The sequence below is a fragment of the Pongo pygmaeus genome, chromosome 2, assembly GCF_028885625.2.
Source record: "Pongo pygmaeus isolate AG05252 chromosome 2, NHGRI_mPonPyg2-v2.0_pri, whole genome shotgun sequence".
NCBI lineage: Eukaryota > Metazoa > Chordata > Mammalia > Primates > Hominidae > Pongo > Pongo pygmaeus.
Genome location: NC_085930.1, coordinates 192,882,255 through 192,895,043, shown reverse-complemented (window position 1 = coordinate 192,895,043; position 12,789 = coordinate 192,882,255). Strand labels below are relative to the sequence as shown.

The following is a 12,789-nucleotide window of genomic DNA, read 5'->3' as shown; positions in this document are numbered from 1 at the left end:
TTGGGAGGCAGAAGCATCACTTAAGGCCAGGAGTTGGAGACCAGCCTGGGCAATATAAGCTTGTCTCTACAAAAAATAATTAGCCAGGCATGGTGGCACACACCTGCAATTCTAGCTACTTGGGACCCCAAGAGTTCAGGCTACAGTTAGCAATGATGGTGCCACTGCACTCCAGCCGTGGATGACACAGTGAGACCCTGTCAAAAAAAAAAAAAAAAAAAGATAACTCTATGCTTTTTAAAACATTTTCTTTGAAATAAATTAAGTACCATCAATGTGAGAACCAAATCAAAAGAACGTTAGGTTGCAAATGTTATAGGTTACCTTGTATTAATTAAAAAAATTTTTAGGCCAGGCACGGTGGCTCATGCCTGTAATCCCAGCACTTCGGGAGGCCAAGGCAGGCAGATCACAAGGTCAGGAGTTTGAGACCAGCCTGACCAACATGATGAAACCCCGTCTCTACTAAAAATACAAATTAGCCGGGCATGGTGGCATGCACCTGTAGTCCCAGCTACTTGGGAGGCTGAGGCACGAGAATCGCTTGAACCCAGGAGGCGGAGGTTGCAGTAAGCCAAGACTGCGCCACTGCTCTCCAGCCTGGGCAGCAGAGTGAGACTGAATCTCAAAAAAAAAAAAAATTTTTTTTTGAATAGGGAATACTTTCGTGTGTTTCAGACTAAAAAATTGATTTTATATGTATTTATTATTACATATATATGTATGCAGTAAAGTTTCATTTTTACTTGTCCTTCAGCCACCATTTCCTTTCCTCTTACACACTAATATTTTCAGTTTATTTATCCTTCCAGTTATTTTATGGACATACCAGTAAATACACACATATATTAATATATCCAGTATTTTCCCCATCTCTTTTTTGCACAACCCCTTAAATATATTTAAAATAAAACAGAACAACAAATTTTTGGTAAACAAAATTTAATACAACCATATAGTCAAGTAACAATGGTTAAAAGACATTTTATTAGATACAACTTTTAAAAAATTAAACTATGCAAGAAGTATATTTAAACAAAACATGTAAGTAAGTATTCACGTGCTACAACTTAACTAAGAACAATTAAATACAAAGCATTCTTTCTACTATGAAGACTCTGGAGCCTCTAATTGAAAGCAAATGACCTTAGGTCTATACTAGTTGTAAAGCAGATTATACTTTTGTTCAACTCTAAAATTGTATTGTCTTAGAGCTCCAACAACTCTCAACAAAAATTTAAATAAAGAAACCTTGGGGGAGGGGTAATAGGGAAGGGGAGAGTAAGTGCTTTTTCAAGAAAGTTAAATGAAAAAGCCTGAAGAGGGAAGAAATTGTACGTTAAGTATGGAACAAAAATAAGTATACTTTTCTGACATTCGATGTAGATACTGCAAATGAATTTACATGGGTTTAATCAATGTAAGATAAATATTTGTCTGAATATTTTAAAAAGCACCTAGGTATCAAAAAATAAAAACAAAAAATATAATGAAACTCCAAACATCCAACAATCTCCCTTAACATTCTCATTCTGCCAAGCAACCACACGTTGGTGCTTATTACACAATTTAAGAAGGGGGAGTTTATTTACTCTATAGGAAACAAATATGAACCTTATCTAAGGTAAGCTTCATTTAGATTGAAAAAAAAGTTGAAATAGCACTAGAGAACTTAAGGCACATAAACAAATTCAGGTGCAGTTATTTTGAAACCATTAAAACAAATTATTTTCTTTGGAACAATATATAAAATAAGTTATGAATGTTGCTGTTTTTAAAACATTTATTTATGATGATAACTTTCAGCACTAGGAAAATTTAATATCTAAGGCAATCACACAAATGTAAAATGTTCATATAAAACATTAAAAAATGTCTGAAGTGTCTCTGGAATTATTCATTCACACCCCTGGCTCAAATGGCTCCTGGTGCCTAGCATTAGATGTGACAATAATGATAGCTAGCTAGTCAAACCTACTGCCTTAAAGATCAACCAATTTGCTCCATTCTGGTTACTTGGCATGGTGAATTTATTTAACTAAAAAAAATAATGGGGTGAAGTGATGTAAACCTGGCTTTCAATAAGATGCACAACAAATTCTAATAAGGCCAAAACTCTGTTGAGGTTAACTGGTGTCTTGAGTTTACTAAAATAAAGGCAGTCCATAGGAAGCCTCGAAGAGACATTATCTTACCACTTGGCACCACATAAACACCAAGCTCTCCTCTCTGAAAATACAGGCCGGGTGTGGTGGCTCAAGCCTGTAATCCCAGCACTTTGGGAGGCCGAGGTGGGTGGATCACGTGGTCAGGAGTGATCTGTCTCTACTAAACCCCGTCTCTACTAAAAATACAAAAAAATTAGCCGGGTGTGGTGGCACGCACCTGTGGTCTCAGCTACTTGGGAGGCTGAGGCAGAATCCCTTGAACCTGGGAGGTGGAGGTTGCAGTCAGCTGAGATCGCGCCACTGCACTCCAGCCTGGGTGACAGAGCAAGACCCCGTCCTCCCACAAAAAACAAAAAAACAAAAAAGAAAATACAGTTTGAAGTAGATGTCGTCTTTTCCACATATAAATCTCAAGACATAAAAGGCACACACAATTCAACTCCTCTCTTTTCATATATGGGTTCTCACAGCAATTTAAAAAATCTATTGCCATATCTAGACAACAGGAAAAAAAAAAATACCTGGTTTGCTTATTGACAAAAGTGGTGTAATTGAACCTTTGTCTTTCCTGAGTTTCAAAAAGGCTATTTGACAGTAGAGATACATAAACAATTCATATTCACTAAGATAAAATGTATCAGTCCACAAAACATTTTCATCTTTTTAAATATAAAAGAATCAATGTTCAACCACCACCATGTGTGAAGCCCCTTTTTCCAAATTAAACTTATTCTAGAATCATGAATTGAAGATTATTCAGTCATGGCACTTTACACCCCATACAAGCAAAAGTAACAAGTTAATACCCTCCCTGAGTATTTACATCATCTTATCACCTGGTTTAAATGGAGTAAATACCTATATTTCCATCATCTAGGAAATAAAAAGGTTACTGAAGATCCAATACACTAGTATTTCACACCTGTGCAGTAAAGTCAGTGGGAAGATTAGAGTAGAAAAGGAGGAAGTTCTACTGTTATAAAAATTAGACCACTTTTGTAGCTGACTCACATAGAGGAAAAACAGAAAAGGATTAAAGTTCATGAAAAAAAACCTGTACTTTTCTCTTCTACAAAGCATACCTTTGAATTCCCTTTCCAACTGAGGTATCACAGCTGGGTTTAGCAAACTCATCTCTTCTGACCTTGTAAAACTAAATTGTCATAAAGATTCTGATTATACATAAGTTATCATTACTAATACTCATCATGTACTTTCAAATGTAAAAAGTTTTAGAAATGCCCAAATAAAAAAATCTTCCAGAATTGAATTTAGCATGGTCAACTAATTTTTACTTTATGTGCTTTTTTGCTGATCATCACAGACTGCTAAAATTCATGGTGTTTGGTATATATGTGTGTATACAACCATACTATCTATATACATACACATGTACATATATAGATTCTAAACCAAAGGTTCATATGAGCATCACCTATCAAAAGAAAAATCTTTATGTGATGAGAGAATGCATACAATCTGACACCAATTTGGTTGATATATCCCTTTTGATATATTAATTCTACTCTAAAATTCTTTTTTATTTTATCAAGTCTAATGCTATTATTTATCAAGAATTAGTAAAGGAAGATAAATATTAAAAAATTAAAATATAAGTTGGGTAACTTTAAAAATAGTTATTTAAATTTTCTAAGATTCAACCTAAGTTCCTGGTGGCCTTCAATATAAATTTTAAGTACTTAATTTATGTAGTTTTAAATTATGTAGAGAAAAAATTAATATTGGTGTGAGGTCTGTGTTTAAAAAAACTCTGTTTTTCAGGATTTCATTTCAAATTTACTATAATAAACACATGGATATTAAAATAAATGTATAACAAAATAAAAGTAAATAGTTAATACTTTTTACAATAGACAAAAATACTAGAATATAAAGTTATCTTGAGAAAGTCTTTTTTTATGTGAAGTCCTATATTCATGAAATGGACATGATCTTACAAATACACATGAAAATAACAACTATCATTTGTAGAATCCTCAGCATTTACAAAATACTTTTTCACACATTATCTCATTTACTGTAAAGGATTTCTTAACTAAATAATTCTATTATCTATAAGAGTATAATGCAGATGTTTACTCTAAAATTAAAGTACAAGTATCCAAACTGTACCTACATTCTTTCAACTAAGATGATAGAAAATTGTTTTCTGAATTGCTGTTATCACAAAATGGTATCTATCATTTTAAAATTATGATTTGAAAAATAAAAATTCCCTAAAAATTTTTAAGTTTTTTAGAGTTTTCCTCAGAATGTAGATTCTAGCTAAGCATTAAAGTTTAAAAAATGTCTATTTGAAATCTCTGTATCATTCTAAAATGAGAAAACAATGTAGCTTACCAATGTTAGGCTTTTTATTTCAACCTTGGTTTTAACAGAAATCTGGTGACACTCTAATTACATATTTGCATCATCCCTTCTATCACAAGAAATATACAAATTATAATGTGAAAGACAACAGTGACTGGAAGTCAAACTACAGCAGGCTACCTAGAACATCCCTAAATGTTGTAAATTATATCCGTCCACCCAGAATCACAATAATAACTTATGCTGTAGTTCCTGCCATATCCATCTATTTGCATTAGAAAAAAAATTCACATTCCTCTCTGAAAACTGATAAGCTTTATAAAGTGGAGTTGAGAAATCTAGACAAAAGCAGTCTGTTGTATAGAAGCTTGAAAATGTTGATTAGTATTTTACACAATGGGGACCAAATGAAAGACTTACCTTAAAGATGGGAACTACTGCTAAGTTTTTTCAGATAACTAATTTTAAAAGAAAAATGGACCCACTGAGATAGGTGGTCCCTGCTTTATCCTATTAAAGGTACCTTAACAGTAGAGACGCTCAGGAATTTTAGCTGTTCACTAGAAAGTAGGATAATCAAGGAAGAGGTCCTCACCCAAAGCACCATACTAATGAGGTCAAACCCTACTGGGCTAGGGAAGAAAACTTATCCCTATTTTTCTTTTTCTTTTCTCTTGAGACAGTGTCTCACCCAGTTGCCCAGGCTAGAGTGCAGTGTGCGTTCATAGCTCACTGCAGCCTCAAACTCCTGGGCTCAAGCAATCCTCTTGCCCCAGCCTGCTGAGTAGTTGGGAGTACAGGTGTGAGTCACTGTGCCTGGCTGTCTGTTCCTGTTTTTCACAAAACAATATTGCAAAATGGGTTTCAACTGCTTTATCAAGAAAAGAAGCTTTCTTAGAGGATTGAAGAGATGATGCATAAAAACTTTGAGAGCCATAGTGGGTCATTTTTCCTTCAATGGCCATTCCATTTTTCTCTTAGGAATTAACTTATAATTTTAATCCCCCTTGTAGGTGCACTTATTTTTCTATCTCCTACCTAACCTCCCCCTAAAAACATGTTTAATGTAAGACAGCAATTCTAAGAATAAAGTCACAATAGTTCAGTATTTTATGATACCTGAATTGTTGTCATTACATTTTTATCAATTACAGAAAAAAACCCTTCAATAAAATTAATCAATCTGGATATACTTTGTTAACAACAAAGGTTTTTAAAACTGATTTTTTCTCCTAGAATGCATTCTAAGCATTAATTTCTTCAACCTAAATGATGCCTCAAGTCATGCAATTTTCTCTACATATATGACAAAATAAGGAATATACATACAGATAAACATACATAATAAGTGAAGACACCATTCACACATTCCTAAAAGGTATGCAGACAGACATTTCCTAATTCACATAGACTTCTTACAAATACTTACAAAGGTACACTCTTCAAAGGCCAAGTAACAACCACCATTACCTTTAACAAAAAAGTTTTTTTTCAATTATAGGAAAGGCTTTATTACAGTTTGAAAGATTGATATTTTGAGAAGAAAGGCACCAAATTTTTATTTTTACTATTTTTTGCATATGGCACAAAGGAGATATGTGAAGTTCCCACTCTAGAGTTTTTAAAACCTCCCATCTTGGATCAGTGTGGCTTCTTCGGTGAGGTATCCTGTCTTCAGAGTTTAAAGCATTTCTCATTGTATCTATGAATAGTCACACAGCCATGATAGGACACTGGCCTGGGCATTGCAGCTACCCCTGTGATGATACTTGTTGCAGGATCATAACAGAGAATAGTGTCTGTGGCTTCTCCATTTTCCCGTCTTCCGCCCAGGATATATATTTTACCATTACACACAGACATACCACAGTTTTCCTGTTTAACCAGATACATAAACAAAAAATTAACCATTGAAGATAAAGGATTTGGTAACAAACAGAAAAGCAAAATAATGCTTTAGCACAGTCAAAAAAAGGGAGACATGATAAAAGCTAAGGTCCTTTGGCCCAACTCTATTCTCTGTGTGAGTGCTGGATAACTTTGCATGAATGAAATGAATTTCAAGATAGATGATATGTCAGTAGCAGCCATAAGAAATAAGGAGATCATGTCCTTTGTAGGGACGTGGATGGAGCTGGAGGCCATTACCCTTAGCAAACTTACATAGGAACAGAAAACCAAATACTGCATGTTCTCACTTATAAGTGGGAGCCAAATGATGAGAACACAGGGGCACATAGAGGGGAACAACACACACTAGGGCCTTTCGGAGGGTGGAGGGTTGGGGGAGGAAGAGGATCAGGAAAATAACTAATGGGTACTAGGGCTTAATAACTGAATGATGAAACAATCTGTACAACAAACCCCCATGACACAGTGTACCTATGTAACAAACCTGCACTTGTGCCCCCGAACTTAAAATAAAAGTTAAAAAAAAAAGATTATATGTTAGTAATTGGGGCCAAGATGTGGGAGGTAGGATGTGGACTGATAAAAGGGTTTTAACTTAATGGTAGTTAAGCAAAAGCATCTTTAAAGAGCCTGGCTTGCTTCTCCTATTACAGGAAGGTTATTATAGAAAGTGGCGGTTACATGACCAAGGAGTAGGAACAATATTCATTATATGGGATTACCCACAAATTGAATGAATGAATGCGGAAAAAATTTATAACTAAGTTAACAAAACACTGTTATTAGGAGACTTGGCTGGGCCATAGAAATGTCTCAAATAACATCTTACAGTTAACTTCCCACACAATGGGATTCTAAGCTAAATTTTATTATTCTGTCAATAATACAGTTACTATATGAAACAAATATTCTTGCAAGGATGAGAGTGATTCTTCAAAAACGAAACCTGGCTGGGCATGGTGGCTCACGCCTGTAATCCCAGCACTTTGGGAGGCCGAGGCAGGTGGAACACTCAAGGTCAAGAGTTAGAGACCAGTCTGGTCAACGCAGTGAAACACCATCTCTACTAAAAATACAAAAAATTAGCTGGACATGGTTGCGGGGGTGCCTGTAATCCCTGCTACTCGGGAGGCTGAGGCAGGAGAATTGCTTGAACCTGGGAGGCGGAGGTTGCAGGGAGCTAAGGTTGTGCCACTGCACTCCAGTCTGGGTGATAAGAGCAAAACTCCGTCTCAAAAAAATAAATAAACAAACAAAAAACCCTACATTAACAACTGACTCACTATTACATGCATCTGGTTATACTGCAGGCCAGATATTCTTCCATTTCCAATTAAAGTTGCACTTTAATTCAGAGAGTTATTGCATCTTATTATCCTGGTTCCACATAACCAACAATGAAATAGGTTCCACCAATGAGTTCAATAAGCATTTTTACTTGACCAAATTTGCTTTACATAAATTTTGCTCTTATAGAAGAAATTAAATTTTGGTGGCTTTATATAATAGAAGGATACTATCTTTAGGTCTGAAAGAATTTGTGAGTACTTAAAAATGCCTGTATTAGAATTTATAGACACCCAGAATGACTTAGCCTTTTATCATATAGTGAAAGACACTTTAATTCAGAATACCACACCCCCATGAATTGCACCAATTATGGAACAAACTCTAATATTTTTCATTTAAAGCACAATAAGCTCTTTCTATAAATTCTTAAAGTTCTGAATATAATAAAAACAAACAAAAACCTTAGTTTTCAGGTACAAGCTAGTTCCCACTATTGAACCTCTAGTTATTTTGAGGATGATTCTAAAACAATATATAATTACATGGTCTGGTAATTAACACCATTTCAGATAATAATGCTCAGAGTTAAATAAAGCAAACAACCTTGAAACCAAGTATTCACATGAGGAAATTACATCTATCCGATATAATAGCTTATTTCATGCTAGTAAAATACCATTTACTCTGTGTGTTTGTTTATACTGTATGAAAAACTTACTCTTCATTCAGGAGTAAGGGCAGCTAGTAGGAACAATAATTTATCAATATATAAAGTTTTAATGTTATTTTTAAAGACTGAAATATGATCCTAACATTGCAAAAAAAAAAAACACGCACAAAAAAACAGAAAACCCTCTAGTTATTTTTGTATGCTTAAATGTTAAAATGTCAACAATAGACAAAAAGAATCAGATTTCATTTAATTATTCTAATCTTTGATGGTATTTTAAATACCTGGTCTACTGAAGAGAGAGAAAAAAAGTCTTCATCATTGACTTTTTTAAAAATCCCACAATTTTTTTTAAAGGATGTTCTTGACACAGGTTAAAAAACAAAATATGTTTCGAATAATAAGTTGTGTTTTTAGGAATTATGCAAAGTCAAAAGAGGCGTGGAAATGGTGAAGGACAAACAGAGAAATAGGCTGGGTCCATTAGGACTATAAAAAATAAAGACCTCATTTTTTTTCAGCTCTTTTTTGCATTTAATATTCTAAGCATTTTAAAAAGCAACAATATTGGGTTCATTTAACTGTATACAATGAAATTAGTTTGATTTATCCTTTTTCGTCGGTTAGCATTAAAAGGGTAAACAATCACACATGGCTCAAAAATTACCTATCAATAACATGTGCATAAGGCCAGGTGCAGTGGCTCACGGCTGTAATCTCAGCACTTTGGGAGGCCGAGGCAGGCGGATCACCTGAGGTCAAGAGTTCAAGACCAGCCTGACCAACATGGCAAAACCCTGTCTCCACTAAAAATACAAAATTTAGCTGGGTGTGATGGCATGCGCTGTAATCCCAGCTACTTGGGAGACTGAGACAGGAGAATCACTTGAACCCGGGAGGCGGAGGTTGCAGTGAGCTGAGATCAATGTGTGCATAGATGTATTTAGTAGCATTGGTGGTAAGAATAAACAGAGGAGAGAAAATAATCACCTAAATCCCAGTACTAGATTTGAACTTCAATGATTTGTCTTTGTTAGACTTAATATACTTCTGATCCAAATGTTTATTTTCTTTAAATTTCTAAAGTCAATGAATGTTGTTTAATTAGAGAAAATATGCCATGTGTGTCCTATTATTATTTTTTTCTCAGTTTTATCTCAATAACCTAGTTAAAAAATATTCATGTATGCCCTGCAATATGCTACATACTGGCAATTAACTTCCTAAACTGTTATCGTTTTATACAATATAGCAAAGTTCCGAATAAATGGTAATTCTTTTTCTTTTTTCTTCCTTTTTTTTTTTTTAATTTTTTTGAGACAGGGTCTCACTGTGTCACCCAGGCTGGTCCCTAACTCTTGGCCTCAGGTGATCCTCCTGCCTCAGCTTCCCAAGGTGCTGGGATTATATGCATGAGCCACTGCGCCCAGCTTGAGCAGTAATTCTTAATAAAAATGCATTATTCTTTATAATCTTCACTGAAATAAACCAATAAAAAGCAGCTTAGATTTTTTAAAAATTAGAAATAAGTCTCAATACTTGACCATATGAGGGTTCTCATGCAAGTAGGGTACACTGTCGCCTCTGTAAGGGCTGGAGAATGGTTTTCCAGGGGAGGTCCCTGAGCTGGAGAAATGTGATTTATTTTTACTTAGATGTGATATGAGAGGGAGAAAACGTAATACTCATTCTATACCATGAAGCTGAAGTGCCTATTATGTCCCTTTCATTAACTGGGGCAATGTTGCTCCATATATATTACTAATTGGAGACTATACCTCAATGTCAACAACTTTAGAAAAGTGGTTTTATATTCAAACCCTATTCACTATCCTTATAATCTATGCTGTATCTCTAATGTATCTTGCAAATAAGATTATCTTAAAATTAAGTCCCTCTGGTACTTCCTCATTTGTTTACTTATTCAATATATATATATTTACTATGCAGAAATAAATGCAAGATACATACAAGATGAGTTAGAAGAAACAGTGTCCTCAAGAACACTAAATTCTAGTATAGGAAATAAACATTTATACCCATAAGGGAATATACAATTGCCATAAGAGGTATGAGTGCTTTAACAGATCAGAAAGCAAAATACATCCATTCTGCCCCAGTTAAACTCTGTTGTACTGAAGTGGTCCTTGAAAGATGAGTAGAATTACAAGTAGAGAAGGTAAAAAAGTCATTACAGGATAAGAAGACAGCATGAACCAGGGCAAGAACATTTATGATCTGTTTAGAGACTACAAATGACAGATACTTAAGGTACCTGAGGTAAAGTTATAGAATGTGAGGCTGAAAGGTCAAATTAAGGTCAGGCAACAGAAGGTCTAGAATGAAGTGGTAAAAGTTTTGGATTTTATTTAATAGGTTTCCAATCAAAGAAGAGACAATAAGTAGATTTATTGAAAAATAATAGGGTGGGCATGGTGGCTCATGCCTGTAATCCCAGCACTTTGGGAGGCTGAGGCAGGTGGATCTCAAGGTCAGGAGTTTGAGACCAGCCTGGTCAACATAGTGAAACCCCGTTTCTACTAAAAGTACAAAAAATTAGCCGGGCTTGGTGGTGGGCGCCTGTAATTCCAGCTACTCGGGAGGCTGAGGCAGGAGAATCACTTGAACCTGGGAGGCGGAGTTTGCAGTGCGGAGATCGCGCCATTGCACTTCAGCCTGGGCAACAAGAGTGAAACTCCATCTCAAAAAAAGAAAGAAAGGAAGGGAGGGAGGGAGGGAAGGGAAGGAAAGAAGGGAAGAAAGAAAAAGAAAGAAAGAAAGAAAGAAAAAGAATTGATGGCTAAATGAGCTAGCAAGACAAGATATTAGAGAAAGGAAGACTAATTAGAGTATTTTTGTTTAGGTAAAACTTGGTAAGAACTTGAACAAAAATAGAAACAATAGGAATGGAAAAAATAGGAGAACTGATAGGCTAGATTAATTCAATTTAAGAGAAGAAAAAGATAATCTAATAAATTAAGTTTCTAGGTTATTTGGAAATATAGAAAAAATAGGTTTGGGGAAGAAGGTGAGTTCTATTTGAAATTTAAAATCTTGAAATACCCATGTAAAATATCAAATAAAATATCAAATAGGCAGTTAGAAATTTGAGTTTGGAACACAGGAGAGAGGCTTTGATGGCGATACAGACTTGGAAGACATCAGTGCTGAGCAGTAAATGAGATGATTCAGGAAAGAGTATAAACTGGGAAGAGGACAGAGGACAGGCTCAAGGAACATATTTAAGGACTGGGTAGAAAAACAAGAGAGTATGAACAAGAGTGAAGAGATTATTAGCAGTGACCTTTGAGAGTACATCTCTAGAGTGGTATGTGTAGAGCCAGATTTTCAGCATCAGAACCATCAAACATTTTGGGGGTGGAAGGAAAAAGAGCCATGAATCAAAAGGTGGGGAAAAGGCCTTTTGGGAGGTGGCGGTGTGGGTAGGGAGTAGGGCTCCGGGTAGAATATATGGATGAAAGAAAGCTGAGCACAGCCATTTCCTTTATAACAGAAATAACAGATTTCCTAGCCTCTAACCAAAGAAACAACAAGTTTGGGAACATTTCTTCTCTTCTGAAATATGAAAGAGAGGGCATAAATACTGGAGTAGGATTGTGAAAAAAGTCAAGAGAAAAAAAAAAAAAGAACAGCCCAAGTGTAACAGATACTTCTGCATGGGATGATAAAAAGGAAGTTATTTCAATAAAATGATCCCTTGGAAGGAGTTCAAAACAGGTTGCCATATGCTTTATGTGGAGTTTTAAAAAATATATAAAATAATTCAAGCAAACATGAAATATTTTATTTTACTTATTTATTTACTTTTTTGAGACGGAGTCTTGCTATGTCGCCCAGGCTGGAGTGCAGTGGCATGATCTTGGCTCACTGCAACCTCTGCCTCCCAGGTTCAAGTGATTCTCCCGCCTCAGCCTCCTGAGCAGCTGGGATTACAGGCGTGTGCCACCACACCCAGCTAATTTTCTATTTTGTTTTATTTTATTTTATTTTATTTTTATTTATTTATTATTTTTGAGACGGAGTTTCGCTCTTGTTGTCCAGGCTGGAGTGCAATGGCTCGATCTCGGCTCACCGCAACCTCCGCCTCCTGGGTTCAAGCGATTCTCCTGCCTCAGCCTCCCTAGTAGCTGGGATTACAGGCATGTGCCACCACACCCAGCTAATTTTGTATTTTTAGTAGAGACGGGATTTCTCCATGTTGGTCAGGCTGGTCTCGAACTCCCGACCTCAGGTGATCCGCCCGCCTCAGCCTCCCAAAGTGCTGGGATTACAGGCATGAACCACCGTGCCCGGCCATAATTTTTTAGTAGAGATGGGGTTTCACCATGTTAGCCAGGCTGGTCTTGAACTCCTGACCTCAAGTGATCCATCCACTTCGGCCTCCCAAAGTGCTGGGAT

The 12,789-nt window shown here is 35.8% G+C and overlaps 1 protein-coding gene across 5 annotated transcripts in view; it reads right to left on the bottom strand.

Annotated features, from left to right (window-relative positions):
• Window positions 1–925: 925 nt before the first annotated feature.
• KLHL24 (kelch like family member 24) overlaps window positions 926–12,789 on the bottom strand; it is a 50,834-nt gene continuing 38,970 nt past the window's right edge. For all 5 annotated transcript variants that reach the window (XM_054479986.2, XM_054479984.2, XM_063662463.1 and 2 more), the window contains one exon: window positions 926–6,374. In XM_054479986.2, the coding sequence (XP_054335961.1) occupies window positions 6,174–6,374 (201 nt within the window). In that variant the 3' untranslated portion in view covers window positions 926–6,173. The remainder of the gene's footprint in view (window positions 6,375–12,789) is intronic.